This window comes from Varanus komodoensis, unplaced genomic scaffold, assembly GCF_004798865.1.
Source record: "Varanus komodoensis strain SLA01 unplaced genomic scaffold, ASM479886v1 scaffold1, whole genome shotgun sequence".
NCBI lineage: Eukaryota > Metazoa > Chordata > Lepidosauria > Squamata > Varanidae > Varanus > Varanus komodoensis.
Window position 1 is genome coordinate 95,125,499 of NW_025335268.1, and position 20,901 is coordinate 95,146,399.

The window sequence follows — 20,901 nt, forward strand, 5'->3', positions numbered from 1 at the left end:
TCATACATATCCTTGATTGCAGCTACCTGGATGGCAACCAGTTTTCTCTGGTTCCTGGACAGCTCTCTACTTTCCGTTCTCTCCAACTGGTGTACGTATCTGAGAAGTAAACGAAGTGAACCCGTATGCCCTCTTGAGACCCTTACATGACCTTTTTCAGAGATGCCTAAAAGGGAGACTATGGAGCACCAGACCTGCTGCTCCTAGCAATATTACTGGATTTTGGGGAGGCATCTGGCCACTGGCCAGTGTTTTGGGAGCTCCTTGTCATGGGAATGCTCAATTACCCATGGCAACTCTGCTGGATGTGAAAGTGTTTTGGCCAGACACCAGAGGCTCGATGGGGAGGGATGCAACTAGGTAAAGGTGCTGCTAGAGCCTACGTGGTGCTTTTGTCTTACAGGGATCTGAGCAACAACAAGATCAGCTGTCTCAGCAACTCATCCTTTACCAATATGAGCCAGCTTACAACCTTGTGAGTGCTTAGTATGGCATCGGAAAGTCAAAACAGAAGAATGTACCACTGAAGCTTGCAGAAAGAGGCTATTCTAGATTTCTGTAAAGGAGACTGTTGGGCTTTTTAAAATGGTAGACAGAATAAAGGGTCTGTTTTTTACCAAAACATCCTTTTTCAGTGGGACCACTGCCTGGTCAAAGAAGATGAGTAGAAGCCTGAATAAAAGATGCTGATTTCAAATATCTGAAAAATGCATGCCTGCCGACTGCAATATACTGCAAAGATGCCACAAGAACTAGCATTATTATTAATTACCAAATCCATGTGAGCCATGCACATGTACATTTCTGTTCCCATCATTATACTGGCTTTAAAATACTAAAACAATGACATAAGTATAAAAGTGGGGGATTTTCTTACTGATTAGGGTTTAATTTCTTTCAGGGTTCCAACAGGAAGGGCCAGTAATAAATTTTTCATTGAACAGGCAAACTTAGGACTAAACATTTCAGTTACTCACTATGATTAACTTATTTATTACTGGCAGCTCTAAATAACAGGATTTCAAATGTATTTCAGTCAGAACCATCCTATTTGAAAGGGTGCTTGTGATGATGGCAAGGCTTTAAAAATTTTTAAGTCATTAAGAATATATCTTAACTATATTTAAGATCATTATCTCCAAATGTTCTATTTGATATTTAATTTTTAAAAGCACGGTATTATTCTGTTTATCATCATCAATAGTGTGATTTTAGCTTCATGCCGAATATTGCTAAACTGGGATGAATATTATTTATTTTATTTTTTTATTTTTTTCAATTTATATCCTGCCTTTTTCCTACAAAGGGCTCAAGGCAGCTTACATCATTCTCCTCCTCCATCTTATCCCCACAACAACCCTGTGAGGTAGGCTGGGCTGAGAGTCTGTGACTGGCCCAAAGCCACCCAGTTGGCTCCATGGCTGAGTGGGGACTAGAACCCAGATCGTCTGAGTCCCAGTCCCATGCTCTTAACCACTACACCACACTGCCAGTGGGGATCCAGCCAGGAGATCCCCAAAACAGACTGTGTTCCATTTTTGTGTTGCTCATGAGAAAAGCAATACAGACAGCTGCCTCAAAGAGAAGGTCTGTTGATCCAAACTGTTCTTTCTTTTCTCCACTATCACCCAGGATTCTCAGCTACAATGCACTGCAGTGTATCCCCCCACTGGCCTTCGAGGGTCTCCGTTCTCTACGGCTGCTGTAGGTACCTTGTATTCCTGTCCATTTGGTTATGTCCCAGTGCAAAACTATTGCCACAACTTCATTCTCCTTCCACTTGTCCCAAGAATCTCCAATTATTCCGGAATCTGATTTGGCTTGATTGCTGGAATGCAATTCTTTTAAGAAACTAGCAACCAAGCAAAGGATACTGGAAAGGGAAAGGTTAATTTGCAGTGAGCTGAGGGACTTTCTGTGCAATTAGTTCAAGCACTTTATGAAGTTTGCATCCGTAAACACTTCAATGACCTTGACTAGTAGAGCTGAGCAGCCTTTCCACGTGTGCACAGGACAGGGCTGTGCTCGAGTTAAGAGGGAGAGGGCAGAGGCCTTAATGAATGCCACACAATGCCCCCCCCCACTCCAGCTTTCTGTAGATGGTACCTAAGGACTGTCACAACATGTAGGGTTCTGTCCCCCTCTGTCTCCTCCACACCCTTAGGCTGGTGATCCCTGCAAAACCAGAAAAGAAGAAATTGTTTTTTTAAGGATGCAAACTGCATAAAACTTGTACAAGATGGAGATTTAGAGATGATGACTGCCATTTACATGCCTGTATAGTGGGGAAGACTGATCAGGTGACTTGTGGACCTTTCACCTTCTTCACAGCCCCTGGTCTCCATTGCTATGGTCTTTATCTTGACTTGGACTGGACAGCCTTTTAAACGGAGGACACTCAATGCAGGACTATTCTCTGTCGTGTAGGGCAGCCCTCCACCTTGCCCTACCTCACCCCACCCCCCAGTTCACAGTTTGAGCACTGCTCAGGGCATTAAGAATTGTTGGCTGTGCTTGCATGCAGGTCCCTCCATGGAAATGATATCTCTACACTCCCAGAGGGGATCTTTGCTGATGTCATTTCCCTCTCTCACCTGTGAGTACTTTCCTCCTTCCTCCTGATTCCCAGCTGGGGGCTGCTTCTGTGGAATCCCACTGACAAAGGCTGGTACAGTCTAGAGGATACCATTGCTTTGCTGTTGAGGGTTCAGTTCATTCACCCAGACAGATGCTAGACAGGAGTCTGTTTCCATTTCGGGGGTAATGGCTGCTTGGGCTCAGGTGATACCAGAAGTTGTGTGGGTGGTTGTGTTCTGCGTGCTGTATAGCAGCAGAAACTGATCCAAGTCTGTTGTGCTGGAATATTGCTGAAATTCCCAGCATCTTTTATCAGGATGTAGCAACTCTGCCTCTAAGGGTGTATCCAGAGGTATGGCAAAAAAGCTTGACCCCCCCATAACTTCCACTGGCTCTTGGAAGCTCAGCTGGCTGTAAAATCAATGCCTCCACTGGAATGGCAGCTGCTTTGGACCTCTGAATGCAGAAGAAACCAACCTAGGCCAGCACTGTAAAACACAGAACTGTAAACACCACAGCAAACACAGGCAGAACAAAGAACTGCGTTAGGAAAAGGTCGATTGGGAACATGAGGGTCAGTGTCTGAGGTCCTTGGTAATCTGCATATGCTAATGAGCAGCTCTAGGAGAGGAGGTAACCCTGAAGGTTACCTCTGTGCTAGTTCACAAAACAGCAGACCGTCATGGATTAATTAACCCTTGAGGCACTGTGCTGCATTCCACTTACCATTATGGATATGCAAGCCCCTGCCAAGGATTGTTGTGACCCTTGTCATCTGAACCCAAGCGTGCGGGTTATTTGAACATTAAACTTATGTGAGTGCTACCTTTCAAATAATCCATGTTTCCAGGTTCAGATGGTACTTCAAGCCATGGCAACCCCTGCCTGGGGCGTGCGTATTCATAATGCTGGAGGGCATATTCTGCAGGGCCCCAGGTTAACCTGTTGAGTGGTAAGAACCCGCAGCATTCCAGTCTGGGTAATTCACACACTCAGAACAAAGTGTTGAGAGATCGAGTGATAAGTTTGCATGTGTGAATCAACACTTTTGAGACAAACAAGCATGAAGAAACAAGCATGTAGCGAGGATGAGAGACTGACTATTATAAAGCACTCCTGCTTTATGTGGATAGATTTGAAGTTCTTGAATGCTGAAGATTATGAACCAATCTCAGGGCCACAAGAACAGGAGTGGTCACGCTTCAGGCTTTCAGGATCTACTTTTTTTTATTAAAAACCAAATATCCACTAACTGGTGCCTGGTGCAAAATAGTGGTGTAGGCAGGTTACAAATTGAAGAAGTGCCAATGCCCAGCCCAGAAATAAGTGATCAGTACCAGAACCAAGCTCACTAGAATCCACTCAGCAACCCTACCAATGGTGGGGACTGGGGGCATCCTTTCTCATAGTTATTTCCATTCTAAACAAAAGGGAATCTGAAACCTTTATCTATCTCTTGCAAATCGCCCTGAGATCTGTCAGTAGATCCCCATCTACCTTCTGCCTGCCCCTGTTCTACAGGTAGTCAGAGTGACCAGGTGACAAGACTTATGGACTTTTTATACTGATGTAGAAATTCTGATTCTTCCTGCCCCACAGAGCCATTGGTGCCAACCCCCTTTACTGTGATTGCCATATGCACTGGCTTTCAGGCTGGGTCAAAACTGGTTACAAAGAGCCTGGCATTGCTCGTTGTGCTGGTCCTGCTGATATGGAGGGTAAACTGTTGCTCACTACTCCAGCGAAGAAGTTTGAGTGCCAAGGTAAGCGACCGAAGTGCCTAGAAAGGGGGCCCTCCTTGAATACTTTCTAGGAGAACCACCAAAAAAGACTCACTTGGTCATTGTGCTCACTGGTGTTTCACTCACCTTTCCCAGCCAAATGGAGACTCCAAGCTCAGGGCAGGAAAAAAGGCACAAGTATTTCAGTGCTGGGGCTGTTGAAGTTAGGAAACAAGCATATGGAAAGAGGAAGGACACTGGGGTGGGGGTGGTGTTGATGCATATGAGAGAAGATGGTGGAATGAGGGATCTGATGCTGGGTGTTGCTATGGCGGGGCTAATGCAGCATCTACATCCCATAGGTGTGCCATTATTGGCCCACAGATGTGCCGTTAATATTCTATTCAGTCTGTCATATTGAAGCACATGAGATTCTGGAGGGTACTCTGGAAGGACTGGACTGTAGGTTAGTTGCCTTTTTCTTCCGGCTCCTGTGTATCCAGTTGAGATGCAATGGTTAAATCAACCCCAATACACTTGATACAGGCTCCATCTCAGAACCTTCCAGCCATTCATGCCTGTCACATGACTCTTCATTTGGCAGAGGAAGGAAACAGGGGAATGTTGGAGGGAGGGAATGACGAAGCTACAGTACTTAAGAACATAAGGAGCAACCTTATACTCTGTCCGACTGTCCAGAGGTTGGGACCCTCAGGCTTAGAGGGCAGATCTGACCTACCTGAAGTCTCAGGCTGGCCTTCCAAGGCTCCCCAGGTACCTATGCCATCTCCCATGGCCTTAACACCTTTCTCCCAACCACTGCTTGCTGGCTTCCTGGCTTTGGTGCCCTTTTCCCCTATTCTGAAAGGCTGAACTGCCTCTCCTAAGGCTTCACTGCTGCCATTAGAGATGTGAGTTACAAGATGCTCTTTTTTTTTGGTACTTTTGGTCCCATCCCTCTTGTTTTCAGCCCCACTCACGTTGCCTTTGACCTCACCCACCACAGGACTGGGAACCACAAGAGCCTTTCCAAAAGGAGTTCTCCACTCCTGATCTAGCCAGTTCTGTTTATTTCACCCAGTAGCAGCTCTGATTGCCTCATCACCTGCCGTCTGAGGCGTTCTAACTGGAGACCCTGGGAACTGAACCTGGAAAGTTCTGTGTGTAAAGCATACACTTCACTGATGCAATCCTGATGCCTGCCTGACCTCCAGGGGCCAGGAACTCTACAGAGATGGAGCCACTATACAGGTGGTTCTTCTCTGGTGGTTTCCAGACTGGCCATAGGTCCACATGGAACCAGCAGGAACATGCCATCTGATGATCTCAGTGACTAGGCAGAGGTGGTCTGTCAGGTATCCTGTCTCAAGTGTTTAGGGCTTCAAACATTACAAGTAGAACCTTGAACCTGTGTATATTAAAAATATGTATGTTCAAGATCAGCATAAATCTGTATCAGGTCTCTTCTGCCAGTAACTGTGGTCTTCAAAGAGAAGTTTCTAACAAATGCTTTGAAAGCAATTCTGACCAACGGGGACGTAGTGTTTATATGAGGATGAATGGAGACCCGCCAGTGACTCTTGGGCTGTAAATTTCGCATTATGTTATCTCCCCACCCCACCCCCTTCTTTACAGGGCCTCCTCCATTGATCATCCAGGCAAAGTGTAACCCCTGTCTCTCCAGCCCGTGTCAAAACAAGGGAACGTGTCAGCAAGACCCTCTGGATTCCTATCACTGCATCTGCCCCAGTGGTTATAAGGTGAGAAATGGGAAAGGTAAGGCTTATTGGGAGAGTGGGGGTGGACTGGGAAAGAGCAAGGCAGGTCTTTCTCCCTGCTTTGAAGGCCATGTGCTGTGATAGACAACATGGACCCAAGAAGTAGGCGGTTTTCTGCAGGACCCAGGCACAGCGGGAGGCACCTTTCCTGCTGGATTTGCAGTCCAACCTGTCACTGCTGGCGTGCATGCTCAGGCTATACTTTCAGTCACAATGGCTAAGACCTAGAACTTGCCACTGTTTCTCAAAGAGGAAGGAAAGGGGTGCTGGGGACTGGCATTTTCATTTCAGTTTCTTACTTCATTTCACTTACATGCAAATGTAAAATGTTTTGCTTGAAGCTGAACTGAGCATAAAAGGAAATTCTGATAAGCAGAACAGGATGACTAATTCAAACACAGGTAAGAAACCCAGTCTGTGTTAAATGGCTAATGAACGACACAGCCAGGGTGTCATCTTTCAAATTGTGACTGCCTCCTCCCTTTCCCTTGTTTTAGGGCAGAAACTGTGACCTCTCTCTTGATGGTTGCTCCAGCAGGCCCTGTGAGAATGGCGGCACCTGCTTGTCTCATGAAGGAGATGGAACCAGTTTCTTGTGAGTAACAGTTCAGGGTTTCAGGCAGGGGGCTTTTCTTGAAGATGGACAGGAACATCACATCTAGAATAGCTGAGACTTATTGCCTGCCAGGAGCAACTGTGGTGACCCACCCGAAGCCCATCAGCTTCCTGTAGCTGCAATACCTCAAACCATCCTGGCCCAGGAAAGCCCGTGGCCCCCTCCTTTTAAAGCAGGAGTCATTAGCTCCAAAGCATTAGGAAGCAACTCATTCACGCTGTCCAAACATGCACCTTTGCCCACCCCACCCATTGAACAAGATCCATGTCCACCACTGACACTGACCCTTAAGGTGGCAGCTGCTTCTTTAGTTTAATAAACATTGGTTGGAATCAGGGAGATGAAACCATTAAAGCACCAGTGCCCTACTGAATTAGCAATTATCCCAGCCTCTTGGGGCTTTGATAGAGTAGTTGGGCCTCTACACACAGGACTCCTCCCCACGCTACTCTTCTGAGTACAGTGTGGGCGGCTTTCTGGGAAACAGCCCATTATTAGTAGCTGAAAATAAACGGCAGGCAGTGGAGAGAGAATGGGGCTCTAGCCCTGCCTATGTACCCAAATTGCCAAGATGCTAAATGGCCTCTCATACCGTCACCATAACAACCCAGCATCTTCAAAGCCAGCACATAATGTCCTTTGGGGGTTGACAAAGCAGCTTCCTTCCACACACCACACTAGATTCTGCCTTTGGGAAAAGGTAGCAAACAGGGAGATGAGTCGTCTAGGAAAAGGTATCAGTGCTTTTAGCCCGTAGAACAATTCAATATATTAGTAAGGAAAGGTCACCAATTCTGCTGCTGCTTCCTCTTCCAACTAAATAGGCTGCAGGCAATATAAATGCAAATGCCAGTGTTTGAGACACATACTTACCTGTGCCATCACTAGTCCCGGAGCTGTATGTGTATCTATTTATAGGTGTGTGTTCCCATATGGTATGGTGTATGGGCAGGAACATGCTGTTCATACACATGCAGAAAATAAGCAGGCGCATTATTACGGCTTTGAAAACTGTTAGCTATTTTTAATTGCTGGAATTTACCCCCGTGTCTGTTCTGGTGAAGGGCAGTAAATATCTATTTTGAACATATCCAGCATTATTCTAGTGGAAAAAATCGGAAGAGTTGGCATTGTTTCTACTGGCAGTTTCACAACTACTGTCAGAATAGGAATAACTAGTGCAAGCAACACCAAGTCAATTAAAGTTGTAAGGAGTTGCACAACTCCTTATGCAATTATTTATGTGTGTGTGTGTGTGTGTGTGTGTGTGTGAATTTGTATACTGCTCTATATCTAGATTTCTTGTGTGATGTAGAGCAGCTCTTTACAATGTATTGTGCAACAGGCTATGCAAGAGCATGTGCAGCAACTTGTAGAACTATTTGTGCAGCTCTTTGTACAACTTACACCAGCAGAATCAAAGTATTGGATTTAAATCATGTGCAAGAATAACAATGGGGTTTCTGCAAGCTGCACATGGTTGCACCAATAGAATGACACAATTGGACACAATCTATTTACTGCCCTTAATCAAAGTTGATTCTAGGGCAATTTTGTAAAAAATGCAGCAACCAGATGCAGTATGCAAAAGTATCATGGATAAGCAGCAGGTAAAAGGTAGACAATATTTAAGAAGTAAACCTAACAGGTAAATGAGCATGCTCAAAATACCTGCACAAAAGGCAGCATTTTAGCCTTTATCATGGTTTTTATTTTCACACCCAGTGGCTTCTTCTGTCTGCGCTGATTGCCCATCTGAAGGGCTTGGCTTGGCTTGGCTTGGCTTGGCTTGGCTTGGCTTGGCTTGGCTTGGCTTGTCTCTCCTGTCCTCTCCCCAACTCCTCATCTCACTTCTAAGTTTAAATGTCCCCTCACCAGACCTGCCTGCCTGCCTTAGAACTCTTGTCAAAGCAAGATCTTTGTTAGTCCCTTCCTTAATGCAGCAACCTCCAGGGTAATTCTACTTACCTTCTACCAGATAGAAGCAAAAATGGCCAGAGTGCAAAACCATCCTGTGTTCAGAGCTACAGTTTCCAAATTTCTTTGGAAAAAGTCTTGACAACCTCTCACTGACTTACTCTGGCTTGTCCAGAGAAGGGCTCAAGAGCAACATTCCTGAAAAGCCCCGAAGCAAGCAGCTTCCAACCTCCTGGTCAGTTAAATAGGCTTATTTCTCTTTTGACAGTTGCTCCTGTGCGAATGGTTTTGAAGGTCCAACCTGCAGCTTAAAGACCAACAAGTGCAGCAGTAACAAGATCTGCAAGAATGGTGCCACATGCATTAATGACTCCACGAATTCCACATGCCTGTGCCTTCCCTTCTACACAGGTAGGGGGCATGGCCACAACTATGCAGGAGCTTAGCTACTTCTGTGGGTTCCAGCATTTCACCAGACAAGTCTGGGAATGCCCAGGATTCATTACCTTTGCAGTCAATGAGCCAGCTGGTAGTTAAACGTTCATGAAACTGATTACAGAAAGTAATGGACCAAATGGGCTGAATTTGGAGATAAGCAAAATGGAAGACAGGACATTCATAAGAATAACGTCAACAATCTGATTTTTGGATTTTATACTGCAGTGCAGTAGCCATATTTCTCATGAAGGTCTTCTTTCACCAAACTAATTCTTATTGCAGAATTTGCCTGCAATGCAAATTTGCCTGCAAGGCAGAAGGCCCCCTTTTATGAATTTGTTGATGGTTTCTTATTGGGAGATCTCCTGGCATATTCTTTTTTTCTCTAATTATACTTCCCAAGTCTAGAGGCTTCAGTGAGTTATATACCTCCTTGCCATTCTTCATGCCCACTGGAAATGGAATCATTTATGCAAAATAAGCAGATTACTCTGCTTATTTGTGTCTCAGAATTCACCTACTGGTGAATCTTATGACTACCCTGATGCAGAATATGGAGCAGAGCACACATCACCCATGTGTGTGGCTTGGCTTTTTCATGAGGCAGTATCAGAAGACATTTCAGACATTTCCACTTGGCGGGCTGAGTTGAGCTTATATGAGTTGATCCTGTCAAGGAGCTGCAAGCCCAGGAGAGTGAGAGCGGCCCTTCCACCCCTGTCTTCTCTCCTGCATTCCCTTGGGGGAGCTGGGCGCACCCAGATATGAAGCTAAGCACTGAGAGCATTAGGCGTAAGTGGTCCTCTGTCTCCTTTTCTCTCTTTCACACAGGGACTTACTGTGAGCAGTTGATGGATGTCTGTGCTCCTGAGCTCAGCCCCTGCCAGCATGAGGCCATCTGCAGGGCCACCCCTGAGGGACCCAAGTGAGTGGTGCAGCAGCTGTGTGGGGTAGAGCTCTGGGAGAGAAATGGTTTGAACTCTAGATAAGCATGGAATTGGAAGGAGGGTAGGAAGGGCCGCTAAAGGAGGTAGAGAAAGCACCCATCCTTCACTGTAGTCATGCGTGTGCTTTGCTGCCCTTTGGACTGAGAGGCAGCCCAGCTCAAGGAGGGTCTGTCTCCTGCCTCCAGATGTGAATGCATGCCTGGCTATGTGGGGGACAACTGCAGTGTTGACTACGACGACTGCCTGGACCACCAGTGCCAGAACAATGCCAAATGCTTCGATGAGCCAAACGGTTATTCCTGCATTTGCACTGGAGGCTACAGGTAAGGATGTTAGATGGAGTCAAGGCCAGGAACATACAGCAGTCACACACACACACTGCCAAACTTCCTGCAAAAACTCAACTCCTTGGTCTATCCTGTGCTGCGAGATTCTCATCCCCCCAAGTGCAAGTGGGAGAAAGTATGAAATAGTGACTAAGCCTAGGAGCCTGGCTGCTCCCAAGTGGTTTTGCTGTGCCTGTGAGATCAGAAGAGGGCCTCTCTCTTTTGTTGCGCTCTGGTAAGACTTATGTGGTTGCTGGGAATCTCTGCCCGCCAAGTCCATCACAGTGGCTGCTGGATGGGGATCCTGAGCCTTTCATCTGACTTTCATGACACGTCCGTGACACAGATCTGTCCTGCAGTTAGGAAGATTATAGCTGGCCCATGTTTTTCTTTACTGGGGAAGAAGCAGAGAGAGCAAGAGTTATGGATTGTGTAAGTTTGGGTCTCTAGGACAGACTGCATTATGACTTGTCCATCCATGAAGTTCTTGTATTTCACCCACTCCCTTGAACGTCCCTGCGGAGTTCATTGGAGCTCCACTCACGCACAGGAAAGAGGGGAAATGTAGCCACATGTAAAGGCAGGTGTGATTTCATGAACATTTTGCTCAGCCTCTTGAGAGGGGAAATGCTGGGGGTGGCAAGCGGAGAGTACGCAGTGCCCCGAAAAAGCGTCTTCTGCCAGGTGGCCTGCTGTGCTCTTGCGCTCTGCTTGAATGCACCCTGCTCAGCGTGTGCCTTGCTATGTGCTCGTTTCACCCTAGTGGCCAGCTCTGTGAGATCCCACCTCGTGGCTCCCTCCAGCCCAGTCCCTGTGAGAGGGCGGAGTGCCAGAATGGCGCCAACTGTGTGGAGCTCGGCAGCCGTGCCTTATGTCAGTGCCTCCCTGGCTTTGGAGGACCCAAATGCGAGAAGCTGCTGAGCGTCAATTTTGTGGACAGGGACACATACCTCCAGTTCACAGACCTGCAAAACTGGCCTAGTGCTAACATCACCCTGCAGGTAAGAGCTGGTGACCAGGCTGCCACCGCCTCCACCCGCCGAACCACCCATGCAGGAGCAGGCATGCGTCTGCTCTCCTTATCTGTGCCATTTGCAGAACTGGCTGAATGACAAGAACCATTTTCCTGCCCCTTATTTTTCACTCTGCCATACTCTGCAGGTCTCCACAGCTGAAGACAACGGGATCCTTTTGTATAATGGGGACACTGATCACATGGCTGTGGAGCTGTACCAAGGCCACGTGCGTGTCAGCTATGATCCGGGCACCTACCCCAGCTCTGCTATTTACAGGTAGCCCTTGGCTTCTCCCAGCCCTGGTGTAATCTTTTGTTTCTGATGGCCTGGCAACGTGCACATCAGCCATGGGGAGGGGGGGACGCTTAGACTTTGGATAGTGGTCCCATGATTTGAATTAAGGGTTAATGTAGCAGTCAAAGGGGGAATCTTGGAAGAGAACATAAGGGAAGACTGACCTTGGGTACTGAGCTTGTATGTTGGGTGGGCTGTGGAGGTCATGTCAAGACAGGGGGTGACTGCCCGTTTTTCCCATCCTACACCTCTCTTCTTTCTCTAGTGCAGAGACCATCAATGATGGGCAGTTCCATACAGTGGAACTGGTGACATTCGAGCGGATGGTAAATCTCTCCATTGATGGAGGCGACCCAATGACGATGGACGGCTTTGGCAAGGCCCATACGTTGAACTCTGAGGCTCCACTCTATGTGGGCGGTAGGACTGTGAGCCGAGCACAGTTCAGTTGTGGAGGGCAAGGAATGTTTCTGTCCAAGAGAGAGAGAGAGAGGCTTCCCTGTTACTCCCATTTGCGCAACTGCACCTGGGGGGCACCATCTGGTCTGAGGGTTCTTTAACTCTTTGTTAAGTCGACTTCCTCTGCCATCGTCACTTGGCAGTAATAATGCAAGCATATCTCATCCTTCTGTTCTTCTCTCCAGGGAGGGAGGGTGCAATTTAACTCATACTGCAGAGGACGGAAGTCCAAAGGGCAAAATGGAGGAAGAGAAAAAGACCCAGTGGGAGGTGGAGGGAAACTGCAGCATGTGGTCCACAAGTTCCCCCTGACTTTAGCATGTCCCTGCAACAAGCTATGCTAGGGACTGCCAAGCTCATTTTCCCCAGAACCCTTGATTCCTCTTCCTCTTTGTGTTCCTGACCTTGCTGCTATGGCTTTCCCCCACCAGGAATGCCTGTGGATGTGAATTCTGCTGCCTTCCGTCTCTGGCAGATCCTGAATGGCTCCAGCTTCCATGGCTGCATCCGCAATCTGTACATCAACAATGAACTGCAGGATTTTACAAAGACTCAGATGAAGCCAGGAGTGGTGCCTGGCTGTGAGCCTTGCCGTAAACTCTACTGCCTGCATGGGATTTGCCAGCCCAACACTGCTCATGGTCCCATCTGCCACTGTGATCCGGGCTGGGTTGGGCCCCACTGTGACCAGCCTGTTAGCAATCCCTGCCAGGGGCACAAGTGAGTATATAAGGTCACCAGAGTTCTCTTCCTTCACCTAGTTCTTGTTTGTGGGTTGCGGGTCTTGCCGCTGTGTACAGGATGCAGGCTAGGACACCATGAGTGTATGGTGGGACTAGAGCTCTTAGGCAGAGCACATGCTTTGGATGTAGAAGGCTCCAGGTTCAATTCCTGGTATCTTCAATTTAAAAGAATGAGGCAGGTACAGATGTGCAAGTTTTCTGTCTGCGACCATGGATTGCCAGTGCTGGTCAGAGACAGCTGTGCTGGGCTAGATGGACAGGTATAGTATGAAGTAGCATAAGGCCGCTTCCTGGGTTCATAAATGTGGCTGAAACTGCATCCATATCTTTGTGTAGTATTCTGACTGGCAGTATTTTTTCTCTTCTGCTTGCTCATCTCTGATGAGCGAAGGCAGCAAAGCCTGAATTAGCTGCCTTGGAAGCCCACCACTGGGGTATGGGATGGGGAACGCAGTAAATAAGAACAGATGCAAACAAGCAAAAAACAGCCATTAGTACTGAATCTGCTCTTTCACGCTAACCATTAAACCTGCCTCAGAATGAAAGTTGTTCTTTTGTGACTTCAGCCTGCACTTTGCTTTGAAGGGTAAGGGAAGTCGGGCAGACTTGCTCGAACCTTTCTGGCAGAAATGTGGTACAGGGTGCAGACTACCTAAGAGGGTGCTGGAGGAGGCAGCTGGTGTGCTCCTTTCCCCCCCTCTACCCCCCCCCCCAGTGCACCTGTGCTAAACTGCTGGACTTCACAGTCATTTCTTCCCTAGCAAAGCTCTTCAGTGATGGCTAAGACAGAGGCCATGCAGATTCTTCCCAGGGAAAAGTCCAACAGGAAGGTGTGTGGGTCTTTTAGCTGCCAGTGACACAGGATGACAGAGGCTTTCTGTCCCACCTGCAGGTGTGTCCATGGAACCTGTGTGCCCCTGGATGCGCTCTCCTACAGCTGCCAGTGCCAGGATGGTTACAAGGGGGCTTTATGCAACCAGCAAGGGGAGCTGCACAACCCATGCAAGAGCTTGCAGTGCGTTCATGGCCAGTGCCAGATCTCGGACACAGGAGAGGCCTACTGTGAATGCAACGGGGGATTCGATGGGGACCTCTGTGACCAAGGTCAGCAGAATCTCAAGGGTCCACCGTTAAGGACTCTTCAGGGAACCCTTGCTCCTCTGTTCAAGCGCTTAGGCCCCAGCCGGTGAGGGGAGTATCCCATTAACCCAGACATTTCCACTGTGGGTGGCAGAAGTCCCAGCCACGGCTGTCTTGGATGTCGCTTCCTCCCAGCCTGCTCCCGCAGTCAGTTTTCTAGCATCTATTGATCTCATTTCCTGCTAGTGGAGAAATGTCTCTTGTTCGGGAAATGTCTTCTCTTGTCCCAGCATCCTACAACTATGACCACAGCAGCAGCCAGTGAAAGCCACATCCCTCAAAAGCTACCCTTGGCATACCCTTCTTTGAGCCAGTGGACGTAACTTTGATTATGGGGGCATAAGCAACAGAGCTGCATCTTGCAGTTATATAGCAGTCATGTTCTTCCCTTTTTTCATTGAGTCCAAAGTGGTTCTTTGCTGCCAACTGCTACTCTGCCTTCTCCGTCCTTCCACTGGAAGATTGCACAACCATTTTTGTAGAACACCCCAGCCAATCAAGCCTTCGGGGCAGAAATAAATGTCCATCTCGCCCTGTTTGCCAGTTCCTAACAATTTAAGACTCCAAGAAGACAAGGCCATTTGCAACTGTGCATTTATAGGTATTGGAATGCCTGATTGTTTTAGCTGGTCTTCACAAGAATTCCTCAAACTAAGTACACAGGATAATAACGCTCTTGCATGCCATTGGCAACTCAAGAAGCCCAAGGCTGAGTTCTCCCTTTCTACTGTTTTCCACAGAGTCAGAGTGTCGGGGAGAGGCTGTGCGTGATTTCCACCAGGTCCAGCGAGGCTACACCATCTGCCAGACAACACGCCCTGTCGCCTGGGTGGAGTGCCGGGGATCATGCCCAGTATCAGGCTGCTGTGCAGGACTGCGTCTCAAGCGCAGGAAATACACCTACGAGTGCAGTGATGGCTCTTCCTTTGTGGAGGAGGTGGAAAAACCCAGCAAATGTGGCTGTTCCCAGTGCATGTAGCCTCCAGCAAGGGACGGGCCAGAACCGAAAGGCATTGGACCAGGCTTGGCCCATTTGAGGCCTTGGGAACTAACTGGCTATCTGCCCCTGTTGCTGCTTGGGAGAGGGGTGGGGTAAGGAGCTTGGTGTGGCAGCTGAGCAGCTCCTTTGGCATGGGGACAGCAGTTCTTCTGGATGGACCAGACCAATGTGTAGATAGAAGACTTCTGTTGGCAAACCCAGCCAACCAGATGTATTTATATACCCAGCACAGACTCCTTCTGGGGCCATTGCTTGTACACAGTATGGATTCTTAGCAGGTGTGGCCATGCCTGTTTGTTTGGCCTGAGGGACCAGGCACAGGATCGAACCAGTTCAACCTTGTCATTGTACCTGGTGTTGGAGCCTGCCAGTCAGCACCATGCCCACTTTCCTACCTTGGGCAATTTTGCTTTTCCTTTTCCTGAGTAGGCACTCTTGTTCCCTGATCACTGCAACTTTATCTGCTGTTCATGGGGATAAATTGCAAATAATGCAAAGACAGCAGTCAGAGGGAAAGGCAGAACTGGTGTGTTGTATGAAATTAGACAAGAAAATAATTTAGGAGACTGGGAAAGGATTGCATGAAGAGCTGCCTCCAAGAACCTGTTGACCAGAAGTTAGTAAGGTATAAAAACAGCTTAATTGTGTGGCTGCAAGGTGGGCATTATGCTCAGCTCTGCCTTCACCTGTTCAGATGAAGAAGCCAAGGGCTGGCTGAGGCACTGGTGTTACCAGAAATGTAACCATTTGCCTTAGCTTGCAATGTTATGCTTACTCACCTGGGATCAAGCCCTGTTGAACACAGAGGGACCTACGTTCTGAGTAAACATCTGACATACTCTGAGTAAAGATCTACTTGCATTAAAGCTGGAGGAACCTTGACTGATTCCCACTGTGATTCTGCTGGATGGGACAAGGAGATTAGGTCTGGTTCAGCCACCATCTTTCTACAGTACAAGATCATATTCTGGTAAAATACCACCTATGTGGGCCATGATTTCAAAGAGAATAAGATCTCTAATATCCAGGCCAACAGTGTCTCCTCTTTCTGGTTCTCAAAATCCCTGTTTGATATAAGGGTTCTTCTGCTGTCCTTACAGTGGATGCAAGAGCTGCAAGTTGGTTAAAGAAGCTTTGGTGCCAACTTCCACCAGAGGCAGAGTTCAATTTGCATTTCTTAGAAGTGACACCAGTAACTTTAAACAGCAACAGGAAAACAGATTTCTTCACTGATGCAAGCTAAATTCTACACAAGTAAAGCTGAATGTGTGACCTTTCTAAATTATGTAAATCAAGCACATTTGAAGGTTATTTGCATAATCTTTTTCTGCTGGTCAGGAGGGATGAACAAATACATCAAACCTGACTACTAGAAACCCAGGCACAACTTTTGAGTCTTTATGAGACAGGGTTTGAAGCATGCAGGCAATTTTGAAGGTCTGAAACACCTTTATGCAAAAAAGCAAAAGCTAAGGTTCCCAAGATGCTGCAAATTCTAATGCAGTAGCCCTGCAAGGCTCCACTCACAGACAGACCATACAATTTCTGGAGTTAGCTTTGAGTCCTTGACTCTACCTATTCTTGTTTCCAGGGCAACCTCAGCTGCCTCAACCAGATGTTTGTTGCTTCAGGCTATGGATCATGCTTCCTACAAAAGGTTCTACTGGAAAGGTAGCTCCAGGACTCCAGTTGAGGACATGTGAGAGTAATACTCAAAAGGTTGCAGCTTTCTTGCCCAAATTATACACTAGATTTCAGTTTCACCAAGTGGGATACAAGTGAGGAAGGTGTTTTACTGGTGGGTGCTTTCAGAAAATTACCAAGTGCTAAGGAAAGGAAAGGATTCTTATAAGCCCAATAAAGGCAGAAAGGCTTACCTGTAACTGTCATTCTTTGAGTGGTCATCTGTGCATTCACACTTATAGACTCTGTGCTTGTATGGAGCCAGTTGTCAGGAAGACTTCCTAGCTCAGAGCATTATGGCAGAAGAGCTTCACCCATCCAAACATCTGTTATAAAAGGGAGGAGTTCCTGCCCTTTCCCTTCATTCATATGGGACCTCTCAGGTGGCCTCAGGACTGAGGAGAATCAATATGACAGACCTCAACTTGGTCCAAGTCAGAACAGTTCTGAAAGGAAAGAAGTTTGCATACAACACCAGGTGGGGTCTATGAATGGTTTGTATGGATGCACAGATGACCACTCAAAGAACGAAAGTTACAGGTCACAGCCTACCTTTCTTCATCATGGTCTCTGTGCATCACACATATTGGCCACTAGCAAGCTTACCCATTCCTGGATGCTGGGACCATATTATATATTGAATTATCGATGAGAGGACTGCTCTCCTGAAAGCAGTCTGCCCTGGTGCGAATGTTGAGTCTGAAATGCTTTGCAAAGACATCGGGAGTTGACCAAGTCATCACTTTGTAGAGTCTGGCAGAGGATCACTGCCTTGGTCAAAAGGGGCTTTGGGATAAACTGAAAGTTGCACTCCTGCAATAAAATTGTCCTTACCACCAAAGCTGCAAATCAGGTCTGCCCCTTGCTTTTGCCCCCACTGCTAATAAATAGCTTGTGTGTCTGATAGAGCAATTCAGTTCTGGACCACTAGAATGGCAGCGCTGTACAATGTCCAGAATGTGCAAAGTAAACTCCATAAGGTTGGAGTAGAAAGCAAAGAAGGTTGACAAATTGCTGTCCTGGTTTAAATGAAATAGAGAAATGCTCTTGTGAGGGAAGGAAGGATCTAGGCATAACATCAGCTTGTCCCTATGAGGGACAAGGTATGGAGGATCAACATATAGGGCACACAATTCATTGGATTGTCACCACCAAGAAAGCCACCTTCTAGGATAACAGAGGTTGGTAGTAGCCATGGGTTTGAAAGGTTTTCTTATCAGAGCCTGAAGCATGACAAGCAGACTCCATTCCAATGTCACTGTCCGAACAGGTGGAATGATGTTTTTCAGTACCTGAAGAAATTGCCTACTCAAGGGGTGTGAGAAAATTGATGCACTCTGGATCATGTTGTGGAAGGAAGCAATTGCTACCAAGTAAGCACAGAAGCATGACATTTTTAGGCTGCACTGGAACAAGATGCATGAGCACCCTTGGTGGCCCATGGATTGTAAAACCGTATGTATGTAGATCCCCATCTCAGTCCAAGATCAGGGACATTCTCTTCATCAGATGGTCCCAATGGGTTTCACATGGAGTCATGCTGGTGATGGCATGGATAGCTATCTCAGAACTGGAGTCTCGGAGGGGGCTCATGCACGTAGTATTTCTTGAATCTCCTTTTCCTACACGGAGACTGAGCTGGAGTCCTCCATACTGGCTTCAGCTCCAGTCCATCCTGGGCGGACAGCTCCATGGCAGCCAAGACTCTGCAGACTTTGCCTCCTTGGCCATTTTATTTGCCTTCCTCAGCATTGAGGACCTCCCTGGCATTGGCAGCAGTGACTGGCCCATGATCAGGGCATTTGTCACAGGAGGCATGGACTGTGGCAAGGACATGGAAACAAGTTGATGAATGAGGTTGCTCTGGCAGGTGTGAAGTATTCACTGCTCCAAGAGCTTTATTCCAAAATTCCAGCCAGCAATGGTAAGTGCAATACTTTCTCACCTACTCCATGAATGGTTGACAGTGAGGGCACTGGTCCACCATGTGACCTTCACCCAACCACAGAAGGCATCAGGAAGACAGCGATTTGGTGCCAACCTCATGCACTTGTGGAAGAGACCCTGTGATGCCATTGCAAGGGAGACAATAAGAACAGAGAGGATCGAGACTGGGAATAGATGAGCTGCGCATGGTTGCAGGATAGGGAAAAATCATTTAGATGTCTGGAAAGGAAAGGAAAACATGCAAGGAGGAAAATGGCTTTACAGAGAGAATTGTGAAGGGTGAGAAAACTGCTGAACAGCTCACAAGAAAGGGAGAAAAGAACTTAAAAGCACTGCAGGCAGTTGAAGAACTGAGGGAAAGGAGGGGAACACCTCCCTTTTAAAACAGATGCCAGATGGGTGAGTTTTTGTCAAAACACCCTTGGCTAATAAGTCTTTCCAACTTCAGGCTCCACACAGGTGCAGAACACGTGTGTGATGCTCAGAGACCACAAAGAAGAACATGCTCTCAAATACACACTGTTCCTACATAAGAACGGTGACTGGTTGAAGAGGCCTTTGCAGTTACCATCCCTCTGCCTTGTACTTGCCTGTGTGTATGTATCAGTCCTGCTTGCCTGCTAACTGTGCCACTGCCACAAGTGAAGAGGCAGTGGGTAAGTGGAATTAAGGGGGACTCTTCTAGAACTAAGAGCTTTCAGGCCAGAAATGCTTGTTGACAAGCATGGCAGAGAAGCAAGATCAAATCTGCATATAAGATGATTTACAGAGGTTAACCTGCCACCTCTCTGGTTTTACCATTGAAGTATTTTCCATTTCTATTTATTATAGAAACTCCCAAATGTGAAATGTATTTTCTTCCCACTGAGAATGTGCAGCTTTTAAACTTCCATTTGTAAGGTTCCTAAATGAGTTACAATTACACAAAATAAACTAATTAGGTTTTTGAATTTTTTTAAGACTTCACGTTTCCAATAATAGCAATTACACTAACCAACCTGCAAATATTTGTCTGTCTGAATTTTTACTTTGCATCTGCAACTTAAGTATATACTTGGGCATTACCTTGGATAATGCTTGGATAGCTCTGTACCACAGATGGCAATGGTTGAATTTTAAATGTTCATTCCAACCAAAATTAACTTCAGCTTCATACTTGCAAATTTGAACTCCAAAGTACATTAGTAACAGAGTACCAAAATATACACTTCCATTTTAAAAGCTGGAATTCAAAGCAAATGGCTTGTTAACAGCACTTTCTAACACACATGAACAGAGGTACACATTCAAAATAATTTTGTCCAGTTGTTCCCTTGGTAGTTGACTCATTTTAACTGTTCCAAGCATGTCATATGCCAGCTAAGTAGCACCAGCTCTATTCACACTCAAGGCATGTGTTATGTGGTACTCTCTGGGCTGCCAAGTTCCTCAACGCAAAATAGGTCTGGGTGATTGCTTTTCGTTTCAATTAGATCTTCATATCACTAATGCTGGCTCTCTTCCAAACAACTCATCAGCAGGCATGTATGCAAGGTGCTTGCTGTTCCACGATGGCACACTTCTGCCTGATTCACATTGATGTCTGGTACAATGGTGGCTCACGTACAAGTAGCAACACGTTCCACTTATCTTGGCACCTGAATGAAGATTGTATCAAGTGTGTTTTTGATCAGCACTACAGAAAATGACTCTTTTGGTACCCAGAGGGCACCATCAAAACAATTCTGCCAGTGCCACATCGAGGGGCAGCTGAGAGAGAAACAGGTGATTGCATGAAATGTCCCTTTGTGCCTGTTATAGGCTGTTAAAACTATCTTTTTATACAGAGTACTTATACTGTTTTTGTAAATTTATAATTAGGATGGTATTAATTTATGCTGTAAGGATGTTAAATAGTGTATCTGGTTGGCAGGTGCTTCCCATCCCATGTGTTTCAAATCAACATTTTTGCTAACGGGGACTAGTTATTCTTGCCACCCTTTTAAGGAGGTGGACTTAAGATACATCAGTGAGGTTTCTCATGATTGCCTTTCTTTAGAAACAGAAGTATCATTTTAAATTTTAAAAATGCTGTTCATGGCATTTTCCTTGTGTACATGACATTGTGCTAGAGCCATCAGACTGGTCTCGTCTTTTTCCCATAGCAAAATAACACGTGGATGCCTCCCTTTCTCAGAATGACAACCTGAACGAAACCTGTGGTTCATTTTCTCAGAATGGAATAAGAGAATGAAACTTGGCTGCATCTTTCTATAAGTCTTGGCACTTATTTGGAGAACATTTTTAGGTCATCAAAAGA

General features: G+C 46.6%; 1 protein-coding gene across 3 annotated transcripts in view; it reads left to right on the top strand.

The window, feature by feature from the left end:
• Positions 1–19,556, top strand: part of SLIT1 (slit guidance ligand 1) — a 143,113-nt gene extending 123,557 nt beyond the window's left edge. For 2 of the 3 annotated variants that reach the window (XM_044436831.1, XM_044436822.1), the window contains 16 exons: positions 23–91; positions 404–475; positions 1,633–1,704; positions 2,525–2,596; positions 4,177–4,340; positions 5,934–6,058; positions 6,574–6,671; positions 8,878–9,020; positions 9,879–9,972; positions 10,180–10,317; positions 11,084–11,321; positions 11,482–11,612; positions 11,896–12,050; positions 12,521–12,809; positions 13,725–13,936; positions 14,713–19,556. In XM_044436831.1, the coding sequence (XP_044292766.1) occupies positions 23–91; positions 404–475; positions 1,633–1,704; positions 2,525–2,596; positions 4,177–4,340; positions 5,934–6,058; positions 6,574–6,671; positions 8,878–9,020; positions 9,879–9,972; positions 10,180–10,317; positions 11,084–11,321; positions 11,482–11,612; positions 11,896–12,050; positions 12,521–12,809; positions 13,725–13,936; positions 14,713–14,951 (2,311 nt within the window). In that variant the 3' untranslated portion in view covers positions 14,952–19,556. The remainder of the gene's footprint in view (positions 1–22; positions 92–403; positions 476–1,632; positions 1,705–2,524; positions 2,597–4,176; positions 4,341–5,933; positions 6,059–6,573; positions 6,672–8,877; positions 9,021–9,878; positions 9,973–10,179; positions 10,318–11,083; positions 11,322–11,481; positions 11,613–11,895; positions 12,051–12,520; positions 12,810–13,724; positions 13,937–14,712) is intronic. The other variant, XM_044436813.1, reaches the window with a different exon arrangement.
• Positions 19,557–20,901: the final 1,345 nt, after the last annotated feature.